Below are 24,155 nucleotides of genomic sequence, written 5' to 3'. Positions count from 1 at the left end.
TATACACGAGAAGAGCTCGAGTGAGAGAAATATTGTTCCAAAAACCGCGCCGTCTATGGGTCATGTCTGGTATTGCAGCTCGCTTGAATAAGGCTAAACTGCAATACCACATCCAACCTCTGGATAACGTTGGCGCTGTTCTGTGCTAATCCTGGACAAGTCCTTTAAGAATCACATAATAGACCAAACTGAGATTATTTTCTTTATTTTAAATTTATTTTTACAATTTTATTATCAAAATTCTTAGAAAATCTTTAGAAGCTTCTGAAATGGAATAGAAAAAAAATTTTTTGGTCTTGATTTTACTGTAACTAAGACTGGACTATACCTATAGGGGGCAGTGGAGAGCTCATTTACATAGTTTTCCCAGGTTGCTTTGCAAACTTTAAAGAGCATCTACCACCAGGATGAAGGACTGTATGCAAATGAGCCTGAGGGGCTCCAGGTTCCATAGGTGTTAATGGAACCTGGAGCCCCTCGGGCTCATTTGCATACAGTCATTCATCCTGCTGGTAGATGCCCTTTAACTTTAATTGGCAGCTCTAACAGTGCGGGATTAGAAATCTGACAGGTAGGTGACTGGAGATGTAAGGTAGGTCGTCTACTCACTCTGGCAGCGAGTCACTGATTTTGTATACAGGGGGTGTTGTTAGGAGAAAGTTTGTGAACCTTAAAGGGATAGAGACTCTAGGACCATCACCTCCCACAGATCTGGACATCATAATTGGGCAGGGGGGATCAATGTGTACCTACCTACAATCTTAAGGCTACAGAATTCTTTTTTTTGGGAGGGGGGGTTAGCTTGATTTTGGTTCACAGTCTCTAAGCTGATTGGTCATTACTGATTTGTAGGGTTCCGGACCCGATCTATACCAAGGTGTGCACGGCGGAGGCCTTCCTCATCAGCCGCTCAGTCAGGGGGGAGTTTGGTCTCAAGACGTCTCTTTCGATCAAAAGACTTCTACAAAAAAAAATCAAAAATATATAAATTTTTAACGCCGCCAATTTTTTTATTTGAATTGTTAAATTTCCCCCACAAACAGCGCCACACCTGTCCACAGGGCGTGCCTGGTACTGCAGCTCGGCAGCACCAAGAAAATGAAGCCGAGCTGCAATACCACACACAACCTGCTGACAAGAGTGGCGCTGTTTTTCAAGAAAGTAGCCGTGCTCATTCTAGACAACCGTTTCTGGTTTCCCGAATTATACTACAATTTACTCTGTTCCCCTCATCATCCATAAAAGTATTCAATAAGCCAATTAGAAGCCACCCATAAAGGTCATGTGATATTTCTATGCCCTTCAGTCAGAACTGTCTGCCTGTACATCCTGCAAAGACTCTAATGTGCATTCGTAATCCAGGATGTACTAGAAGTGTCTGTCCTCACACTGCTGTGCTCTGTGCATTGAACTCCTCCGAAGCCGCTGTTTAGAGTAAATGTTAAAGTAATCAATCAGAATCCTGCTACCTGCTTTTACTGTACTGAGTGGAGGGGCTGGGGGAAAGCAATGCACAGAGCACAGCAGTGTGAGGAACAAATGCATTTTTCACTGTCCTGCTGCTACTAACGAGATATGTTACAGATGTGTCTAAGCATCTGCATCAGTAAGATAGATACATCTAGTTAAGTCCAACCTTGTGAGCATGTGAATACGTATCTTTCCAGGGGTAAACGTAGCGCTGGCTGCAGAGAGCACAGCAGTGTGAGGACAATCCTAGAATATTAATCCATAATAGTCCCGCTGTTACTAATGATCTACACAAAATGTATAATTACACATCTTTCCAGGGATAAACGTAGCACTGGCCACAGAGAGCACAGCAGTGTGAGGACACAGTACAATTCTGGAATGTAAATCCATATTTCATAGTCCTGCTGCTACTACTACTACTACTACCACCACCACCACCACCATACACAAAGGTATGATTACATATATTTTTGCTCCCCCTCTCCACACTGGATGACCCCTTTAAGGCTCTTAATCCCTGCACTCATGGTGTGGACCAATTAGGTCCAATTGGACCATTAGAACAGGAGATCCTGGTACCTGGCTAAATGCTGGTGAGATTTTGTTTTGCTGTTCATTGCAGCCCGGATCAGAACTTGGTTGAAGAGATCCCTCTGCAATATAAAATATATGATGGTAATGTGTCACATAAACACTGGATGGCGCTCTCTCTCAAATGCAATGGATTTCAATGCATCAGTATGCAGGAGGCTCCTGAGCGCCCTCTAGTGGTGGCTGCCTGAAGCAGTGAGAGTTGTGGCCATTACCTGGGCGTTACTTCCCCCTATGTCCACTATCTTGTAGCGTATGGGGAACAGCAGCGCCACCACCTGGTCATAGTTCCCACTGTCGAATGCGACCAGGGCCTGGCTGAGCGGGAGGCCGAGCTCTCGGATCAGGGAGTGCTCGTGGTGGTCACCGGGAGAACTGCAGGGACAAAAACGGTAAGAGGAGTTGGTTAAAGGAATCCCTCTGGTGTATTATTGTCCATTATTATTATCTTTGTGTATGGTGTTAGTAGCAGCAGGACTGTGGTATATGGATTTATATTCCAGGATTGTACTAGGGGCGCGTCCTCACACTGCTGTGCTCTATACTCTCTGCAGCCAGTGCAAGGTAGTGTCCCTAGATAGATGTTTAATCATATCTATTTGTATATGTTGTTTGTAGCTGCAGGACTGTGAAATATGGGTTTATATCCTCACACTGTTGTGCCCTGAGTACTGATCTTCTCCCCTACGAGTGCGTCTCCTGCACAATCCAACCTGAAGCGTGCTACAGCAAAGAGCACAGCAGTGTGAGGACAAACCTCCAGTGCCAAAATCCTGGAATATAAATCCATATTTCAGTCCTGCTGCTACTAACATACTATAAGATTACACATCTCCCCAGAGACAATATATAACCCCCAAAGTAACCAACCACAGTCCTGCAGCTAACATGCAGAAACGTAATATTACACAGCTCTCAACTAAGAGCACAACAGTGTGAGGAAATGTTCCAGCGCTACAACCTGGAACACTTGTAAATCGACAATTCAGGAATATAGATCCATATTTCACAGCCCTGCTGCTACTACCACCACATACATACGTACACAAAGCTATGATTACACATCACTCCAGGGACACTACCTAACACTGACTGCAGAAAGTAGAGAGCACAGCAGTGTGTGGACGCGCCCCCAGTATAGTCCTGGAATATAAATCCATATAACACACACACACACACACACACACACACACACACACACACACACACACACACACACACACACGCTGCTACTAACAACATACACAAAGGTCTGATTCCACAGCCTCAGATATTGAGAGCATTCTAAGAAACTGGGTCCATTAGATTCTCTGGATGAAGTACACTGAACACCAGGAGCACATGTGCTATAACAGCTATTCCCCTCTATGCCCCTTATAGTTGTGCACTCTGGGCTCAGCTGAGGGTGCATGTGTTTGTTTTTTTTTAATAAATGTGAATAGGGAAATCTGCCGCTGCCGGATGTTCTCCCCTTGAATATATGGAGAGCATGGTGTGAATTAGGACTTACTCGGAGAGTTCGTGTAGAGACTGGAGGAGCCGCGTCGTCATCTCCCGATCGCCGGAGCCCAGGGACGACATCAAGAAGTGCAGGTCATTGAATATGAGGACGTGGTCATCCGTGTGCTTCCTGGTGACCCCCACCAGAGTGTCCCATCGCTTCCCAACATCCACTCCTAGAACCAGAGGAGAGGGGCGAGAATGATCCGGCGCATCAGGGACCCCTCTGATCAGATTGTTACCCCCCCCTTACGTGGCTATTATAGAATTAAACATAGACAACCCCTTTAAGAAGTGCTGGTTAAAGGGCTGTGCAAGAGATCAGAGAAAAAAACTGTGACATCTTAAGAAATGGCGCCACCTCTGTCCACAGGATGTGTGTGGTATTACAGTATCGGACACAACCACTAGACAGGTGTGGCGCTGTTTGTAGAAGAAGACCCTCATGTTCTTACCCTCTTAATAAAATAAAATATATATATACACTTTGTGTAAATTAAAGGGGTCACAGTGTTCACTGCGCCCACTACTACCCCCGCACAGCTGCGCCCACTAGTGCCCCCCCGCACAGCTGGTGGTTGTAGTTCACAGTCTGGGGCTGAGCTACCCAGAGGCCTCCTGGGAGTCCATATAAGGGATGTCATCAGCTATTCCCATCTACTGTACGGCCGCAGGTGCACACCTTCCATCTGGAGCCGATGCAGCAGAGACGAGTTGTCCACGATATCCAGCATGCTGCCACTGGCCAGACACATGGGGGCGATCTACAGCCGAGGAGACACAGAGTGATAAATGTACCCCAACAACCCTAGTACCTCTAGAACGGCAGCTTAGATACAGCAATTCAGCTCTACGTATGGTAGAGACATCTATAATGGCAGCTTAGATACAGAAGCTCGGGTCTATGTATGGTAGATACCTCTAAAATGGCAGCTTAGATACAGCAACTTATGTGTATGTATGGTTGCCGTTTTCTCCTCAGCCTCCCTTACTGCACTATATACTGCCCTAATACAACTTTGGCCGTAGAAAGAAAAGATCAACTTGTAGGAGGCAGTGTATCATAAATCTCAGTGCACAGAGCAGGAGAAGGATTTAGGATACTTAGACTGCCAGACCTTGTACAGGTTAATGGTGATGTCGGAGGGGCTAGGAATCTCCCCGTGTTACCAGCCTGGTCGTAATCCCTTAAACTACACCACTGGCCCTAGGTTACAGAGAGGGGAGGGATTCTCAGACGAACATCCCCTTTAAAAATGTTATCTCTGCAGATATGTGGGGTACTTACATATTTATCATACAGGGTCAGCGCGGCTTCATACTCCCCCTACAGAGAAATAACAGTCAAATGTCAGAAATCATTGACCGATCTCCAGTTATGCAACACTGGTCACAACAGATCTCAGTGGGCGTGTCCAAATATTAACACAGAAAATAACTAAAAATTGTACGCAGTCACCCAACCCATGGCCAGAACAAGCCTCTACTGTGGCCAGTGACTGGCAGAGGAGGCACTTCCTGTTTTGACAGGAAGTAGAATCTAACAGGAAACTGATGGGTGTGAACAAGTCACAAACACGCCTCCTGCATTACACCGACTCGGGAGAATGGAAATCCAATTGTTCTGAGGTCGCTGTAACATGACGGGATCCATAATATACTGTGTGCACTGTCCGTTGTTAATAAAGTTACAATTGTCAAACCTTTTCGATGAAATACAAGGCCCAGTGCCAGTAGACGTGACAGGCGAGCATGTCTCCCTCCTGCAAGAAAACACAAGTAAAATATTTTTAAGCTCCGCCCACATTGTAAAATGGGTGGGATTATGAAGAAACAAACCCCCTGTACTCAGCTATATTTACACATCTGCCGCAGGGGCTGCAGGAAACCCCGTAGACGGCAGCCGCTGACGGTCCGACGGCTATAATACGACTTTACCTTCCAGTTGCTCTCGGTTTGTTCCATGAAGGTTAACCCTTGCTGGATTTCGGCCTTCATCTCATATACGTGGGCGATGGTGTGCACCGACCAGCTGTCCTTAGGGTCTACGGTCAGGGCCTGGACGTTAAAGGGGAAGTAGAGAAGGATAGGGAATTAACTCGGTTATTCCTCCTGGTACTATAAAATTGTCAAATGGGCGTTACCAATTGGGAGCAAATCTGCATATAGTCTAGCCCCATCAGCTGTGATTGGACAGTATGTGATTGTGCAGTAAACACCCAGTTGTCAGTATAGTTACACATTTCCAGGAGGAATAATAGATGAACTTCCCCTTTAATTCCACCCCAATAAGACCACCGTTACTTACCTCACTGGCAACCTTCAGGGCTTGATCATAAAAGTTGGTTTCGAGAAGCCCGAAGGAGTACATGCCTTTAACATAACTACGAGACAGAACAGGAAAATCCCTTTAATCTGGCAGAGATTGCAGGATAATCTGGAATTTTTACAAGATTTAGATCACAGATACACAATAATTAAAGGATATTCCATTAAATATGTATTTTTGGACATTCCCTTTAAGAAAAATCGCATTTTTATCAATCTGTATGCAGTGAGCTCCCCCTAGTGGTGGCTGGAGGAAAGCTAAATTTTAGGATGTAAGCTTTACAAGCTATTTCCTTATCCACGGTGTGGTTTCCCCCCAAAAATGATTCAAAACAGGCAAGTATGTGTGATGCTGACTTACCTGCTTAAAGGGGTGGTCGCGGTCCAATATGGAAGAATTCGGGAGATGGAATCTCTCATCTGAGTCTGTTGTCCCAGGTAGAAATAGGAATCGTGTGCCAGTTTTATGGCCAGCAGGTCCAAGGGGTGATCCAGCAGGATCCGGTCCCACATCTCCGCCGCCTTGGGAAGGTTACTGCATGGTAAGTGCACACTTTCTTAAAGGGGAAGTGCAACTTTTATGTGAGGTATAGGAATGCACACAAGTAGTAGCCAACAGAGCCTTTAATGCAGCTTTAGATGTGAGTGGAGTAGAAGTGTCAATATTTAGGTCAGGTGTAGTTATAGCTATATATCCCAGCGCATGACCTCATGATTTACACTTCTACTCCATTCACATCTAAAGCTGCATTCAGACTACTGGAGGCTTCTAGTGGTAATATATCTAATATTAGATATCGTGGATTAAACATAATATTAGAGATATATTAGATAGATGACATTAGATTAGATATTAGATTATATATTACCACTAGCAGCCTTCAGTAGCCTGAATGCAGCTTTAGATGTGAATGGAGTAGGGAAAGCTAATGCTAATCAGTAGCTAATGTTCTTCTTAAGAATAGGGCAAGCTCACGCCTCCCAGAATGAAATGTACAGTACATGTTAGCATACATTAGAGGGGGGGGGGGGGGCAATGAGCATTCTGAATGCAGCTTTAGATGTGAATAGAGTATAAGAAGGACAATAAGGGGCGAATATCTTTCTGAATGCAGATTTGGATCTATACAACTAGGTCATTTGCAGTTATACACTGGGAGATATATATATACCCACGAAGAAGCCTTGAAAATTCAGGATGCAGCTTTAGATGTGAATGGAGTACATGTACATTTAAATGAGCAATTTGCAGCTCTTCTTAAGATTAGAGCACATACACAGGTACATACAAACACCTCTTAAAACTTGTGTATATGTGTTCACTAACACACCCAAGAAGATCAGAACTCTGAATGCAGCTTGAGATGTGAATAGAGTATAAAAAAAAAAAAAGGATAAAATCGGTAACTAATGTTCACTTTGTCTTTATGATGGGGTAAGTTTACATCCCACAAGTTTAAGATAAACCCCCCCCCAAAAAAAAAACGAAGCCAAAGAGGATTCTGAATGCAGCTTTTGATGTGAATAGAGCGTAAGATGCTTAAATTTGTAAATAATATTGCAGTTTTCGGAAATAATTCAACATGTTTAGACCCCAAAGTTACAATCCGGAAAAGGAAGTTCTCTCTATTTTTTTGGGTGGTGAACATGTCCTATTGTTAGAGAAATACACACGGTAAGCGTCTTATACTCCATTCACATCTAAAGCTGCATTCAGGATCTTGTTGCCCTCTTCCTAGGTGTGACCACAGATCTCCTCACTTGGGTTTGTAAAACATCCCTTACTCTCGTGAAAAACTTCCCCATACTTGCCCATTTACACATTTGTATACTCCATTCACATCTAAAGCTGCATTCAGAATCCTCTCATCTTGTTCTTGGGTGTAATAATATATCATCAGAAGGGGACATGTTTACATCCGATAAGGTTAAAGATAAACTGCACATGACCTACTGATTTATACCTTTCTATACTCCAGTCACACCTAAAGCTGCATTCAAATCGTGTTGCCTTCTTGGATGTAATCATAGATCTCCCAGCTTTAGCGGAAAAGAGGGTATAAACATGCACTGTGAGAAGAACTGCACATTACCTGCTGATTTACTACTTTTTAAGACTCTATTCACATATAAAGCTGCATCTACAATGCTGTCTACACTAAAAACTAAGGTAAACAGCATTTGAGACGCAGCTTTAGATGTGAACGGAGAAAAACAAGATGTAAATCCTCAGTTATTTTTTCATTACTATTGGAGGGTTTACACCCTCTAATATTTGCGATATACAATCACACAGAGGAAGAAGCCAAAATATTTGCAGCTTTGGATGTGAATGGAGTAGAATGATGTGTAAATTAGCAGGTAATGTGCAATTCTTTATAATTACAGGGCGTGTTCACTCCGAGTAGGGATTATATATCCACACCAAAAAAAAGAAGCTAACCAGATTCTCGATGCAGCTTTAGATGTGAATGGAGTATAAAGAGGTGTAAATTTGAGGGTAATGTGCAGTTCTTTAGGAGTATAGGGCGCGTTCACTCCGTCTGAGTGGGGATATATATATATTCACACCAAATAAAAAAATATTACAGAATTCTTGATGCAGCTTTAGATGTGAATGGAGTATAAAGAGGTGTAAATTTGAGGGTAATGTGCTGTTTTTTTAGGAGTATAGGGCGCGTTCACTCCGTCTGAGTAGGGATATATCTATATTCACACCAAATAAAGAATGTTACAGAATTCGTGATGCAGCTTTAGATGTGAATGGAGTATAACATCTGTATGTTATAACAGAAGGTAGTGATCAGGTAATTATTACCCTTTGGCAAAAGTCTCCAGCGCCGCCACATGTAACTCCTCCCACTCGCTTAGGGGCTGAGTTTTCGCCAAATCGGACATAACGTTCAATTCCTTCCGAAATTCCTGATCGATGATCGGGGAGCGGCCGGTGCCGATCAGCTCCAAACCGTTGGAGATCACATGTCCCATAACTGAGAAAGGACAAGGAAAATAATAGATTATTACTATAACATGAGGACGGAGCAGGCATCACCCAGCTTTCCCAAAATCCTGTGCGGCAGAAACATTTTCTATGTTTTTACATGCGATTTTAAGCTCCTCCCCCATTGTTGTACCCATCATGCACTGCTGTCACAGTGTTGTGGTCCCTTTAAATCATGACATATCGGAGGTTCTAGCTCGGGTCCGTACCAAAATTCGGATCGGCCTCCTTAATTTTCTTCAGACATCCTTCTATCCCTCCCAGGGTCTTGTTATTCGTCCAGGTCACGTACTACGGATGACAAAAAACATACAAATATGGCCGCCGTACATGGATTACATAAATCTGTCCCATCACATTTCACTTTATTCCACTACTGCTCTCTGTTATCAGCCAAACACCTTCTCTTGGTGCAGGGCCCCTATAATTGCCAGGTCACATGTCATCACAGGTGTCATGGCCGCCTCAGGGTTGTCTACACTAAGGCATCAGCTGACAGACGAGTGACACAAACCGTGACAGGAATCTAGTCCGCAATCCCAGCATGCATCACTCTTAAAGGGGTCCTCCAATATCAAAGCTGGATAAATATGGCGGGAAGCGAGAGAAAATATAGTATAGTGATCACTGCCCGGCCCTGGTTCTGTCCCAATATGGCCGAGATCTGAAGATGGTTTGCCCCCCGGCTCCTGCACTTCTGAAATTGGTTGCTAAGGACTATTTTCTTTAATGTCTTAAAGGGATCTTCTCATTTCAACAAATAAATATTACATTATACAATTTTATATCAATTTCATCACAGATTTCTACATCTCTGCTTGCTGTGCTTCAACAGGAAGCCTCATTGTTTACTTCCTGTGGATAAACACCGATCCCTGGTCATGTGATGTCCCCACACAGGTGCATGGCTATTTTCTGTGATATAACGAGCCCTGCGTCTGTGTGACATCACATGACCCGGGATATAACGAGCCGTGCCCCTGTGTAAGATCACATGACCAGGGGTATAACGAGCCGTGCACCTGTGTGACATCACATGACCAGGGATATAACGAGCCGTGCACCTGTGTGACATCACATGACCAGGGATATAACGAGCCGTGCACCTGTGTGACATCACATGATCAGGGATATAACGAGCTGTGCACCTGTGTGACATCACATGATCAGGGATATAACGAGCCGTGCACCTGTGTAAGATCACATGACCGGGGATATAACGAGCCGTGCACCTGTGTAAGATCACATGACCGGGGATATAACGAGCCGTGCACCTGTGTAAGATCACATGACCGGGGATATAACGAGCCGTGCACCTGTGTAAGATCACATGACCAGGGATATAACGAGCCGTGCTCCTGTGTGACATCACATGACCCGGGATATAACGAGCCATGCACCTGTGTGACATCATGTGACCGGGGATATAACGAGCCGTGCACCTGTGTGACATCATGTGACCGGGGATATAACGAGCCGTGCACCTGTGTGACATCATGTGACCAGGGATATAACGAGCCGTGCACCTGTGTGACATCATGTGACCCGGGATATAACGAGCCGTGCACCTGTGTGACATTACATGACCGGGGATATAACGAGCCGTGCACCTGTGTGACATTACATGACCGGGGATATAACGAGCCGTGCACCTGTGTGACATCACATGACCAGGGATATAACGAGCCGTGCACCTGTGTGACATTACATGACCGGGGATATAACGAGCCGTGCACCTGTGTGACATCACATGACCAGGGATATAACGAGCCGTGCACCTGTGTGACATTACATGACCGGGGATATAACGAGCCGTGCACCTGTGTGACATTACATGACCGGGGATATAACGAGCCGTGCACCTGACAGATGTTTATCTACAGGAAGTAAACAATGAAGCTTCCTATAGAATGACAGCAAGCAGAGATCTACAGAACCGTGACAAGTTGATACAGAAAGTAGATTAGAAAATTGTAGAACTTTTCATTACACAAACCAGATCAGTTATTTTCAGGAACGTGAGGGATAGGTGTGTGACAGACAGGCAGTCCCCTGTATAGAGACACCTGACAGACCTGCCAAATCTTCAAGGTGACCTTTCACCTCCTCCATCAACAACAAAAATAGTGAGAGGCGGAGGGTCACCAGATGACCTCTTACCTGGTGTAAGGTGGCGTCAAACAGTTTACAGGCCTCATTACTAGTAGTAGAGAGGGACATCCCCGCATCCTGCCAGGCCTGGAGGTGACAAACACACAATACACAAGTCACCTTATACAGAGAGAACGAACACAATACACCCCACCTACAGGAGACACTGATAATACACACAGCGATGTCACAGTACAGGGGATAATACACACAGTGATGTCACAGTACAGAGATAATACACACAGTGATGTCACAGTACAGGGATAATACACACAGTAATGTCACAGTACAGGGATAATACACACAGTGATGTCACAGTACAGGGATAATACACACAGCGATGTCACAGTACAGGGATAATACACACAGCGATGTCACAGTACAGGGATAATACACACAGCGATGTCACAGTACAGGGGATAATACACACAGCGATGTCACAGTACATGGGGATAATACACACAGTGATGTCACAGTACAGACATAATACACACAGTGATGTCACAGTACAGACATAATACACACAGTGATGACACAGTACAGGGATAATACACACAGTGATGTCACAGTACAGGGATAATACACACAGTGATGTCACAGTACAGGGATAATACACACAGTGATGTCACAGTACAGAGATAATACACACAGTGATGTCACAGTACAGGGATAATACACACAGTGATGTCACAGTACAGGGATAATACACACAGTGATGTCACAGTACAGGGATAATACACACAGTGATGTCACAGTACAGGGATAATACACACAGTGATGTCACAGTACAGGGATAATACACACAGTGATGTCACAGTACAGGGATAATACACACAGTGATGTCACAGTACAGAGATAATACACACAGTGATGTCACAGTACAGGGATAATACACACAGTGATGTCACAGCACAGGGATAATACACACAGTGATGTCACAGCACAGGGATAATACACAGTGATGTCACAGTACAGAGATAATACACACAGTACAGGGATAATACACACAGTGATGTCACAGTACAGAGATAATACACACAGTGATGTCACAGTACAGGGATAATACACACAGTGATGTCACAGCACAGGGATAATACACACAGTGATGTCACAGCACAGGGATAATACACAGTGATGTCACAGTACAGAGATAATACACACAGTACAGGGATAATACACACAGTGATGTCACAGTACAGGGATAATACACACAGCGATGTCACAGTACAGGGATAATACACACAGCGATGTCACAGTACAGGGATAATACACACAGCGATGTCACAGTACAGGGATAATACACACAGTGATGTCACAGTACAGGGGATAATACACACAGTGATGTCACAGTACAGGGGATAATACACACAGTGATGTCACAGTACAGGGGATAATACACACAGTGATGTCACAGTACAGGGGATAATACACACAGTGATGTCACAGTACAGGGGATAATACACACAGTGATGTCACAGTACAGGGGATAATACACACAGTGATGTCACAGTACAGGGGATAATACACACAGTGATGTCACAGTACAGGGGATAATACACACAGTGATGTCACAGTACAGGGGATAATACACACAGTGATGTCACAGTACAGGGGGTAATACACACAGTGATGTCACAGTACAGGGGATAATACACACAGTGATGTCACAGTACAGGGGATAATACACACAGTGATGTCACAGTACAGGGGATAATACACACAGTGATGTCACAGTACAGGGAATAATACACACAGTGATGTCACAGTACAGGGATAATACACACAGTGATGTCACAGTACAGGGGCAATACACACAGTGATGTCACAGTCCAGAGGGTGCAGAAGCTTCCATTATGTAACCCATTCCTGTCTGGGCACAGACCAGGGGACCTTTGGAGCATGACAATGAATTTCTGTGCAGACGCTTTGTCGTACACATAAGATGTAAAGTATTTGGATAGAGGAGACGCAGATAAGACAAGGAAGGAGAAGTTCAGTGACTTGGATGCACAGAGGTGCCAGGCTGCGGGGGTGCACTCACCTTACAGTCCCTCAGACACACAGGTGCCATGCTGATCCCTACTCACTAGTGCTGACACTACACCCCAGCTGCTGCACTGAAGTCCTCCCCACCTGTAGGAGGAGCTCTGACACCAGGAAGAGGCAGGAGGAGGAGGAGGGGGAGCCCTTAAAGAGGAAGCGGAGCACCCAGCAGGCTGTAAGTGTGTGTCCCTTTATGTTGTGTGCACAGATGTAGCAGAGCTGAGTCGGTTGCGTTGCTTGTATCCCAGGGTGTGTAGTATTTCCAGCAGACGCGTTCAGCTCTGCTACATCTGCCAGGTCTTTGTACTCAGTTATGTATTCATTGAGGCTGATTAGTCGCATAGTTGAGACGAATACTTCACACCACAGAATCAGTATAGACGTAGGGTATAGTATGCGGTTTTTGTACAAAATACGCAAAATAACTGTGACGTTTTGTTCAGATCCGTCCGATTTTTCCTTTGGAATATAATTAGTAATGGGATTAGGGATTTATTAGGGAGGGGGGGGGGGGCGGGTGTTTCTATTATATGCAGCTAAGGTAATGAGGGTCTTCAAGGATATGTCCATGTGGGGCGTATACTCCGAAATGGAATTTTCTTCAAGGATATTGGCCACAAATTCCGCATCGCAATCCGAATTTGTTTCAGATTTTCCGTGGAATTCACCCTACGCATGTGGTTTTGGAAACTTTGTAGCGAAAAATCCCACATGGCGGAAACCACTTCTAAAAAGTAGGAGAAGGGGTTAAATGTTATTGTCTAATTCGAAAGGAGATGATAGAGACAAGAGAGGGATTGTCCGAAATTAGTGAAACGTGACGATAGTCCGTAAATAGCGCCACTTCTTTCTACAGGTTGCGTGTGTTACTACAACTCTTACTCTTTTGACTTTGATGGCGTCCGGCTGCAGTACCGCACACGGCCTGTGGACAAGGGTGGCGCTATTTTGGAAAAATAATCTTTAATAATCTGTTGAAGGGGTTCTCCCTCAAATTACGCATCTACAGGTCTCAAAACAGACCCCCAAGACCTGTCCAGTGGCCGATATTCCCTGAATTTGATAATTAGTTGGTTTTTATGGAACCATAAAGCACCATATGGCGGTAGACTGTGTGGCGGGATACACAGCGCCCCCATGGGGACATCTGATGATGGGGCATTCAGGTTAGGGGGACTCATGTTACTTCCCACCTGTACTGATGATCCGTGTACTTCCTTACAGATGGATATCGATGAATCCCAAAATCCGAAAGGCTTATTTGAGTGTAAGCTCTGCGGGTTAGCCGTCCCTTATACTTACTTTGGACAGAAACCTCCAAATACACAATCCATTGTGTAAGTAACGGCTCGGGTCCTGTCCGTATGACATGTGTGTGTCATATCTTCATTGGTGAAGCATGCTGGGGGTTGTAGTACTTTGCTGCAGGAAGCCTCTTTATTCTCAGGGGTGGTGAAGGTCCAGGCGCAGGAAGGGGGGGGGGGGGTAGGTTTGGTATTTTTGGTGATTTTTCTATAAGATTGGAGATGGTGTAATACTCCACTTCTCCTGCGGGGGAGCTGTTGTGATATTGAACACTCGCCACCCATCCCTCGCTATATCCTATAGGTGTATAATCACTGGCATTTCGTTGTGTTGCAGCCTCCTGGAGGAATGTTATGTGATGAGGGATCCCTTCCTCCCGGATAAAGACAAGTTCCTGATCCTGGGGTCCCCCTGCAGCCTGTGTGGGCGGGTTGTCTGCGTCGGAGCGGTAAGTAGTCCACGTTATAGATACAGAGAGACTCCTCATGGTGGAGGGGGATTATAATAACGCATTTTATTTCCAGCTCTTGTTACGGGAACTGTATATTTCTCTCCTTGAGGGCTTGGTTTTTGTGTGATGAGTTGTACTTGTCAATAACTTTATTTGACTGTTTATTTCACTTACTGAGGATCCGACTTTTGGGACCCCCAGCAATCCGGGGTTTATTACTTGCTAATTAGTGCAGCGGCAGGTCAAGCCCGTTCAGACTCTTCCATTTATTACTATGGGAATGTTGGAAGTTGCTTAGCACAGCGCTCGGGTATCTCATGTGGATAATCCACATCCAAAACACGCTTTTTTTCATGCGGATTCGTCTATTTAGTGTTTTTGTGCACATTTTCTGCATGCATTTTCCCCCGCATCTCTTTAGGCAGAGGGCTGCAGATTTTCAATATAAAACATGCATGAAAAAAATCCACGAGGACACATAGAAAAAAAAAACAACATGATCTTTATTTTATTTTCTGAAGAAACGACGCATCGTCTACATGACTTTTTCCAAATCGCATTCCCTTTACTGCTACTGTATTACGCTGCAGAATTTCTGCACCAAGATCCAAGCGCAAAGATCCACAACGTGTGCAGATAGCCCCATAGACAGTGAATGGGAATGACACAGGTATACCCCAGCGCTGTGTTCAGCAATTGCAAATGCTTTCATACTATTGGAAATACTAAATGGAACTGCAGGACACGTGTTCGTATTGCAGCTTCACCCATTAAAGGGGTTTTCCCACAAAGGAAAGTTAGGTCCTATCCACGTGATAGGGCCTAACTTGCTGATCAGTGCGGGTCTCAGTGCTGACCCCTCGTCGCTCCATCAGATTACCATCAGGCCGTGCATGACCATTAATCTCTATGGAGCTGACGGAAATCTTGGAGCGAGGTGCTTGGCAATTTCTCGAAGCGACGAGGGGTCCCACGGACCCGTGTTCGCAATTTGCGTGGGTTTCAGCACAGGGACCCCCACTGATCAGCAAGTTAGGCCCTAACTTTCCTCCGTGGGAAAACCTGTTTAATGGGTGAAGCCGCAATGCAAACACGTGTCCTGCGGTTCCATTCAGTATTTCCAATAGTATAAAAAGCATTTGCAATTGCTGAACACAGCGCTGGGGTACACCTTTCACTGTCTATGAGGAAAACCCCTTTTAAGGAGGAAGAAATCTTTATTGTCCAGATTGCTGGGATTGCAGAAATCGCACCCTCAGTGATCAGATTCTCATCCTGTGGGTAGGGGATAACATAGGACAACTTTTGGGATCACTTTTTTTTTTTTTTTTAAACTATTGATCCTCAACCTTCAGTCCAGTGTGGATCCTCACATCTCTGCTGACCTCTGTTGGTACACAGTGGTTCAGGGGTCACATTGACAGCACCTAATACAGGCCACAACTGCAGACTATAGCAAGAACAGCCGCACTGGACCAGGTATAAGGATGTATCTAAGAACTAAACGGGTCATTGATCCATAAATGCCGGAGATGCCAGGAGCCCCTTTCTGGAGATCCCTGTAGATAAGGTTCTGCATCCTATAACCCTACAATGTTGACCTCATCGTTTGCCCATGGTCTATGAAGTGTATATGTCTATATAGAGGACATCCCTATGGATATGGGAATAATATCCGGAGCAATGTGTCCAGTCCCTATAACCACTTCCTTCATCCGTTCTCTTCCTTAGGATTGCAGCCTCTTCTACTCCAAGAGATTCTGCCTCCCCTGCGTCACCAAGAACGTAGACTCCTTCCCTACGGAGATTCAGCAGGACTTGGATAAGAGGAAGGCGCAGGCTAAGTGATCCCCACAGACCAGGATGAAAGACTGTATGCAAATGAGCCTGAGGGGCTCCAGGTTCCATTAACATCTATGGAGTCTGGAGCCCCTCAGGCTCATTTGCATACAGTCCTTCATCCTGGAGGTAGATGTCCCTTAAAAGAGTGCTCCATGTCAAGGGGGCGGAGCCTTATTGACTCAAGCTCCGCCTCCCAGACCCTGCACTGAAGACACAAAGAGGACTCCTATACCCCAAGCTGTGACGTGACTACAGTGTATATAGTATATACTGGGGAATACCAGAAAAAACTTTGTAATGTGCAACTGATACAGTTATTTATTAAAAAGTCTTTTATAACATAAGTCTGGTATGTACATCATGCAGGTTCTCACTTAGTGAGAGTAAGGACCCCCCCCAGGGTCAGGTGAGGGGGCGGCCATCACACGTGCAGCCACTTCACAATGTAGAAGTTCTTCTTCCCCACCTTGATGAGGGACAGCCCATTGCTGAGGATGTGCTGCCCCACCACCAGGACCTCGTCCGGGTTGGTGACTCTTACGTGGTTGAAGCTGACTCCTCCGCTGCTCAATATGTCAAAGCTGAAAAGGAAGAATCGAAAAGTTCAAAGTCTAACCTCTGCGCGCCCGCCCCCCCCCTGCTTAAAGGGGTGTTCCAGATTCTTGAGATCACATATCTATAGGATACTATATGATCAGATCTTGTCTGCAGGAAAGACCATGTGTGGGGTACATGATACAAATGAAAGGGAGGTCAAATTCTCTCCTTGCCTCATCCTATAAGAAGAGGTGAACTACCTACCCACGAGGGCCTTCTGGGATAGCAGACACCTTCAGACAGGCGTCCAGCACCCTAGTGCCGGGTTCCAGCAACAGTTCAGCAAAAGGGGCCTCCTGGAAGAGTTCCTGCAGCTCCTGATCAGACATGGCAGCCAGGGCTTCGATACTGCTGTGATACAGAGCCTGCGTGCACCTAGTGGAGAAAGACCGGCATTACACAGACTGTTGTACTTCTATAGCCTATGAGTTATGAGTTTTAAAGGGAATGTATTGCCTTCCAAATTGTTGGCAGTGTGGGAATGAAATCCATTTACCCTTGAAAAAAAAAAAATCTCCTTTAAAGCAATCGGCAGAGGAGAGTCATATTTGTCTTGAGATGAGTCAAGTTTGACACCTACCATCTGTTCTATAATATATAAAAACTGCTGCTGCTGCTGTCATACAGTATTAAAGATAAAAATCTCTTCTTTCATATGACATCAGGCTTGTGATTTTTCGAGGCACAGAACAAGAGACAGATAAAGATCCAGTCCCCACTTTTTTTTTTTTTTGGAATGGTCTGTGTCTCAGGTTCTGTTGATCACAGAACCACAATCCTGATGTGATCTGATAGATGAGATTCTTATCTCTAATATGACAACAGCGGCAGGTTTCTAGATTTTATAGAACTGGGGGGGGGAAAAAAGGGGGCTTCTGAAATGACGCTTTCCCCTGCAGCCTCTAAACTTGACTCGTCTCGGGCAAAACTGTCACATGACTTTAGTGGAGAGTTTGTCTAGGTAAACTGGGCGAGACCTCAAATGAGAAGGAATACAGCGGGTATCAGCACTAACACCGCACTGCAAGGACTGGCATCATATCGGAGCTGACACAACCCAGCAGGTGGGCACCTCCCTCACCTCTTGGCCGACTCCAGCCCCTCTTTGCCGTGGACGAGCTTTGTCACCTCGGCCGCCAGTCTCTTCTGGGGTATCCGCTTCTCCGGCTCCTTGGCGTGTTGCTCCATGATGTGCCTGATCTCCGGGAGGGGGAGGAATGTGAAAAGCTTGAGAAACCTAAAAACACAAAAGGCCTATAATTACACCATGAGTGGACATACAATGCGGACCTCTGGTCCCTGACCCGCACCCTTCTTTAGGACGTCCCCGTTGTACAGGTTACCTCTCCACGTCGCTGTCTCTCTGCCGTACAAAGTATTGGTAGAATTCGAAGGGCGACGTCCGGTCCCTGTTCAGCCACACGGCGTTGCCGGCCGACTTGCCCAGCTTGTCCCCCGAGCTGCTGGTGATAAGGGGCAGCAAAATCCCGAACACGTCTTCTCCTGCAGTTCTGCACACAAAGCATACAACACTAAGTATAGGTGCTTTAATAGCGCCCCCTGCTGGTTCTTCATAGAACTACTCAAACATATGAACTTTAAAGGGGGTGTCTGGAATCTAAGGTAGATAATCAGTGTCTGACCCCAGCCAGAGGTCATGACCAGGCACAGCACTATACATATGAGTGTGGCCATGCCTGGTACTACAGCTGTGTACTGGCTTGCATTGGAGCAGCAGTACCAGGGGCAGTCAAACGTGCACACCTTAGCCTGTGCCCCTTTATTATACTGAATAGAGGTCAGACCCCCATAACCAAACACTAAAGGCGTTCTCCAGAGCTTAAAAACACCTGGACGCTTTCTTCCAGAGCCAGGGGTTTTGTCTTAAACTTTGGATCCACTGCATTTAGACTGACTTGCAGTACCATACACGGCCTGTGGACAAGTGTGGCGCCATTCTAGGAAGAACAGAGCCATGTTTAACTCACGACCTTACCCAAGGATACAATATCCACTCCTTAATTCTGGTACCTCCCTTTAACTGTATCCTCCTCCATATGCTTAACCCACCTGGTTGGTGCCCTCCTTTAAGGGGCGCCATCAGGTAGAGAAAAGCAGCAACAGATTCTTAGGACCCCCCACTAGTTACAAGAACAAAGGTCCCTTCCCCCATTTGAACAATAGCAGAGGTCACTCCATTTGACTCCAATTCAAACTGGGGTACAAGAAATCCCCAACTCTTAGGGTGCGTTCACACGTTCAGTTTTTCAGATGCAGTTTTTGATGTCCAAACCAGGAGTGGAATGAATAAAGAGGGGTAGCAACTCTCCATTATATGTTCTCAACCATTATAATCCACATGTGTCTTTAGATTCTAAAGCTGCACCTGAAAAACTGAAGGTGTGAACGCAGCCTCATGACTGTGATCATTTATCCACTAGATGGGATTTAAAGGATCCGAAGGTCAGACCGATCAGATACATATCCATCATTCTGGGGTTAGGGACTGCGATCTCTTCCCTCATCCCTTTAGCAGAGACCTATAAGGAGCAGTCAGAAAAGCTACTTCTTTAGGGCCCTGTTTACACTGGCACAACCCCACAGGGATCCTCCACCCCCTTCCCCTTTATACAGGATGCAGTATGAGAATTATTGGGGTGTAATGGACATTACCTATGTCTTGTTAGGGTAAAGCACCTGGGGAGATGGCAAATACTGGGGTCTCCCGACAATTACATAATTAAGTTTGTGGGGGCCCTTGGTCATGAACCCCACACCTGTGCCTTCTTACCAGATGTTAGGAGCAATTAGGGGTGGCAATTATCAGGGTCCCATTTTCAATACATATACAGGGTGCTCCAGCTCCCACCCACACCATTGTCTTGTTATGGTATACACTGGGGGAAAGGTGGAGCAATTATTGGGGTGCCATGGTGATCAGACACACAGGGCGCTTCAGCACCCACCCCCTACCTCTATCTAGTTATAATGTACAGTCAGGGGTGAGAATTAGTAGGGTCCTGCAGTATACACAATTTGGGGGTGTCCATGTCGTGGTATGCACAGAGGTTGACAACTATTAGGCTCTCATACTGATCAGATATTCAGAGGGCTTCAGCTCCCGTGCCATACCTGTGTCTTGTTATGATAAGCAGTCATGGGTGGTGACTATTGAGATCCTACCCAGATTACATCTGATCATCAGGACAGCTGATTGAACATACAGGAGGCTCAGACACCCTCCCCATACCCAGGTCTTGTCATGCTATACACCGAAGGGTGACAGCTATTAGGATCCCATGCAGATCCGACATTCAGGGGGTTCCAGCACCCAAACCATAGGTGGGTCTTGATGTATGCACACGAGGGGTGACCCAACCCATAACCGTGTCATGTCATGGTTTGCACTGGAAGGTGACAATTAAGGGGTTCCCAGCTGATCAGACAGTCAGGGGGTTCTAATATCCTCCCCATACTCATGTTATTTCATGAATAACACTGGAGGGTGACAATTATTGGGGTACCATGATCATTACATATTCAGGGGGTTCTAGCACCCATCTTATACGTGGGTTCTGAAGTAGCATGTCTTCACAGGTGACGATTATCATGATCCCCTTCTGATTAGGCATACGGGGTGCTCATGCACCTACCCTCGAGTCTTGTCTTGGTATGTACCTAAGGGTAACACCAATTGTGGTCCCATCATGATCAGACGTTCAAGGGGTTCTAGCACCCATCCCATACATGGACTGGAAGTACTATAGATAGGGGAGCAGACAATTATCAGGGTCCACTGCTGATTAGACATACGAGCAAGGTCTTGTCTTGTTATGGTATGCCCTCAGGGTGACAATTATCGGGGTCCCCCTGCTACACATTCAGGGGGTTCTAGCAGCCACCCAATACCCATGTCACAGTATGCACTGGTGGGTAACAATTATAGGGGTCCCATCAGTATTAGGCTTCAGGGGGCTCGGGCAACCACCCAATACCCATGTCATGGTATACACTGGAGAGTGACAATTATCAGAGCCCCCTGCTACACATTTATGGGGTTGTAGGACCCACCCAATACCCATGTCTTGGTATGCACTGGAGGGCGACAATTATCGGGGTCCCCTGCTATACATTTATGGAGTTGTAGTACGCACCCAATACCAGTGTCATGTCATAGTATGTACTGGTGGGTGACAATGATTGTGGTCCCCTGCTTTTTAGACATTCAGGGGGCTCAGGCACCCCACCCTATGTCATGGTATACACTGGAGAGTGACAATTATTGGGGTCCCATCATGATTAGACGGGGGCTCGGGCACCCACCGCTGGATGAACTCGTGGCCGGACATGAGGTTGCCCAGTTGGTCGGTGCCCCCCAGCTGGATCTTGCAGCCGTGTTTCTGGTGCAGGTAGTAGAAGTCATAGGCCTGGAAGACCTGGTAGGTGAATTCTGCCAGGCTCATGCCCTCGGGCGCTGCCAGGCGGCTCTGCACACTTTGGCGGCTCAGCATGGTGCCCATCCGGAAGTGTCTGCCCACCGACGCCAGGAACTCCACGGCCGAGCGGTGCCGGTACCAGGCGGCGTTATCCAGCACCGTCACCCGCCCCCCGGGCTGCCCGCCGCCCCCCAGCGCCTCGTGCTGGGAGAAGATGCGCTGCAGCGACTCCCGGATCCCCCGCACGTTCTCCGCCACCCGCTCCGGGCTGAGGGCCGCCCTCTCCTGCTGCCGCCCGCTGGGGTCCCCGATCTGTGCGGTGGCCCCTCCGACTACAGCGATGACGTGATGCCCGGCCCGGTGGAAGTGGAGCAGTCCCAGCACCGCCAGGAGGTTCCCCACGTGTAACGAGTCCGCCGTGGGGTCAAAGCCGCAGTACACGGTCTGGGGGCCGGAGGACAGGAGCTCCGGGAGCTGCACACGGGCGGTCTCCGCCGGGAACACATCCTTAAACAGCCCGCGCCGTGTCCCGGACACTAACGGATCGCACAAGCCGGAGAGACAGCGACTATGAGGCCGGGAGAAGCGGCGGAGCGACCGGAGAGCGTGTATAATGGGCGCCGCCATCTTGTGATACCCCGACAGGCACCGCGCTACATCAGCTGATGGGCGGGAACCTATACAGCTGTCTGATACAGTGTCCTTAGCAACCACTCAGAGCAAAGCTTTTATTTCACATTCTAAGTTTAAAAGGTTAAAGCTGCGCGGTGATTGGTTGCTCTGGATAGGATTTCATATGCCCATAAAATGGGACAGTAACATTACAAAAAAAAAAAAAAAAAAAAAGCAGAACTTTCTCAGTGCTGTATATGATTTCTTTTATGCAACCATTTCGTCTCTTGATTGGTTGGGGCCCGACTGCTAGAATCACTAGAAAGAGGGTCCCAGCAGTCAGTGATAGTGGGGGTTCCAGCAGTCTGTGATTGATGGAGTCCCAGCAGTTGGTAATTAATGGGGGTCGCAGCAGTCGATGATCATGGGGGTCCCAGTAGCCAGTAATCAAGGGGGTCCCAGAAGTCTGTGATCCTGGGGGCCACAGCAATCTATGATAGTTGGGGGTCCCAGCAGTTGGTGATCGTTGCGGTCCCAGTGGTCAGTGTTCGTTGGGGGTCCCAGCAGTCGTTGATCGGGGGGTTTCAGCAATCAATGATTGGTGGAGTCCCAGCAGTCGGTGATCGTGGGGATTCCAGCAGTCGATGATCAGTGGAGTCCCAGCAGTTGGTAATCATTGGGGGTCCCAGCAGTCGGGGATCGTGAGGGTCCCAGCAGTTGGTGATTGTGGGAGCCCCAGTAGTTGGTGTTCGGTTTTGGTAAATGGGGGTCCAAGCAGTCAGGGATTGTGAGGGTCCCAGCAATCTGTGATCAATGGGGGCCCCATCAGGTCGGTGATCATGGAGGACCTAGCAGTGGGTGATCAGTGGGGTTCCCAGCAGTCTGTTATTGTGGGACCCGAGCAATCGGTTATTGTGGGGGCCACAGAAGTTGATGATCAGTGGGGTCCCAGCAGTCAGTCATCGTATGGGTCCCAGCAGTCGGTGATTAGTGCGGGTCCCAGCAATTGGTGATCAGTGGGGGTCCTAGCATTCGGACCGCCACTAATAAAATTGTTATCCTCTGTATACTGTGGAAAAGGGATAAAAATCTAATTTGCTACAATACCATCCATAATAGCTGAAAACATTTCTGCTATAGCCATTAGGGGGCGCTCACAGCATTGAGTGCAATAGCAGTAATATGAATAGCTATAGCACCTACTGGTGGACCCCCACTCACATTTTAGAAATGCTAAAAATGGAAAAATATCCAAATTCTAAGATTTGTAGTAGAAATTGGCAATATATAGACACTGTATGGCAGTATAATGATATTATATCGGACTTGTACATGAGCACTGTATGGCAGTATATGGACACTGTATGGGACTACATGAGCACTGTGTGGCAGTATATGGACACTGTATGGGACTACATGAGCACTGTATCTCAGTATATGGACACTGTATGGGACTAGATGAGCACTGTATGGCAGTATATGGACACTGTATGGGACTAGATAAGCACTGTATGGCAGTTTATGGACACTGTATGGGACTACATGAGCACTGTATGGCAGTATATGGACACTGTATGGGACTACATGAGCACTGTATGGCAGTATATGGACACTATGGGACTAGATGAGCACTGTATGGCAGTATATGGACACTGTATGGGACTACATGAGCACTGTATAGCAGTATATGGACACTGTATGGAACTACATGAGCACTGTATAGCAGTATATGGATATTGTATGGAACTAGTACATGAGCACTTTATGGCAGTATATGGATTTTGTGTCGGACTTGTACATGAGCAGTGTGTGACAGTATATGGAC

The 24,155-nt window shown here is 46.4% G+C and overlaps 3 protein-coding genes across 4 annotated transcripts; 1 reads left to right on the top strand and 2 right to left on the bottom strand.

Annotated features, from left to right (window-relative positions):
* Positions 1-499: 499 nt before the first annotated feature.
* TTC38 (tetratricopeptide repeat domain 38) lies at positions 500-13,241 on the bottom strand. Its single transcript, XM_072145335.1, has 14 exons — positions 13,086-13,241; positions 11,054-11,131; positions 9,103-9,184; positions 8,711-8,882; positions 6,254-6,427; positions 5,873-5,948; positions 5,503-5,622; positions 5,268-5,327; positions 4,853-4,891; positions 4,247-4,328; positions 3,575-3,740; positions 2,280-2,439; positions 2,053-2,126; positions 500-961 (listed from the first exon to the last, which is right to left on the bottom strand). The coding sequence occupies exons 1-14, from the start codon at positions 13,113-13,115 to the stop codon at positions 868-870; spliced, it is 1,407 nt and encodes a 468-aa protein (XP_072001436.1). The 5' UTR covers positions 13,116-13,241; the 3' UTR covers positions 500-867.
* CDPF1 (cysteine rich DPF motif domain containing 1) lies at positions 13,035-17,029 on the top strand. Of its 2 annotated transcripts, none has more exons than XM_072145338.1 (4): positions 13,035-13,262; positions 14,312-14,424; positions 14,729-14,840; positions 16,575-17,029. In XM_072145338.1, the coding sequence occupies exons 1-4, from the start codon at positions 13,050-13,052 to the stop codon at positions 16,689-16,691; spliced, it is 555 nt and encodes a 184-aa protein (XP_072001439.1). In that variant the 5' UTR covers positions 13,035-13,049; the 3' UTR covers positions 16,692-17,029. The 2 variants fall into 2 exon arrangements, with proteins under 2 accessions (XP_072001439.1, XP_072001440.1); XM_072145339.1 differs by lacking the exon at positions 13,035-13,262 and adding an exon at positions 13,275-13,336.
* YARS2 (tyrosyl-tRNA synthetase 2) lies at positions 16,994-22,409 on the bottom strand. Its single transcript, XM_072145336.1, has 5 exons — positions 21,606-22,409; positions 18,626-18,793; positions 18,364-18,519; positions 17,487-17,657; positions 16,994-17,266 (listed from the first exon to the last, which is right to left on the bottom strand). Exons 1-5 carry the CDS (start codon positions 22,343-22,345, stop codon positions 17,107-17,109), a joined length of 1,395 nt encoding a protein of 464 aa, XP_072001437.1. The 5' UTR covers positions 22,346-22,409; the 3' UTR covers positions 16,994-17,106.
* Between the last annotated feature and the right edge of the window lie 1,746 nt (positions 22,410-24,155).

Source organism: Engystomops pustulosus, chromosome 4 (genome assembly GCF_040894005.1).
Source record: "Engystomops pustulosus chromosome 4, aEngPut4.maternal, whole genome shotgun sequence".
In the NCBI taxonomy this organism is placed as follows: Eukaryota; Metazoa; Chordata; class Amphibia; order Anura; family Leptodactylidae; genus Engystomops; species Engystomops pustulosus.
This window is presented reverse-complemented; position numbering and strand designations above follow the sequence as displayed.

Coding starts and splice junctions, on each gene's coding strand:
- YARS2 (XM_072145336.1), bottom strand. CDS start 22,345: ATGGCGGCGCCCATTATACACGCTCTCCGGTCGCTCCGCCGCTTCTCC. Junction 18,520..18,625: donor AGAGACAGCGACGTGGAGAG/GTAACCTGTACA, acceptor TTGTGTTTTTAG/GTTTCTCAAGCTTTTCACAT. Junction 17,267..17,486: donor ATCCCAGAAGGCCCTCGTGG/GTAGGTAGTTCA, acceptor CTTCCTTTTCAG/CTTTGACATATTGAGCAGCG.
- TTC38 (XM_072145335.1), bottom strand. CDS start 13,115: ATGGCACCTGTGTGTCTGAGGGACTGTAAG. Junction 11,132..13,085: donor TGTGTCTGAGGGACTGTAAG/GTGAGTGCACCC, acceptor TGTCACCTCCAG/GCCTGGCAGGATGCGGGGAT. Junction 4,329..4,852: donor TGACCCTGTATGATAAATAT/GTAAGTACCCCA, acceptor CCTCGGCTGTAG/ATCGCCCCCATGTGTCTGGC.
- CDPF1 (XM_072145338.1), top strand. CDS start 13,050: ATGCACAGAGGTGCCAGGCTGCGGGGGTGCACTCACCTTACAGTCCCT. Junction 13,263..14,311: donor AGCGGAGCACCCAGCAGGCT/GTAAGTGTGTGT, acceptor ACTTCCTTACAG/ATGGATATCGATGAATCCCA. Junction 14,425..14,728: donor CCAAATACACAATCCATTGT/GTAAGTAACGGC, acceptor GTTGTGTTGCAG/CCTCCTGGAGGAATGTTATG.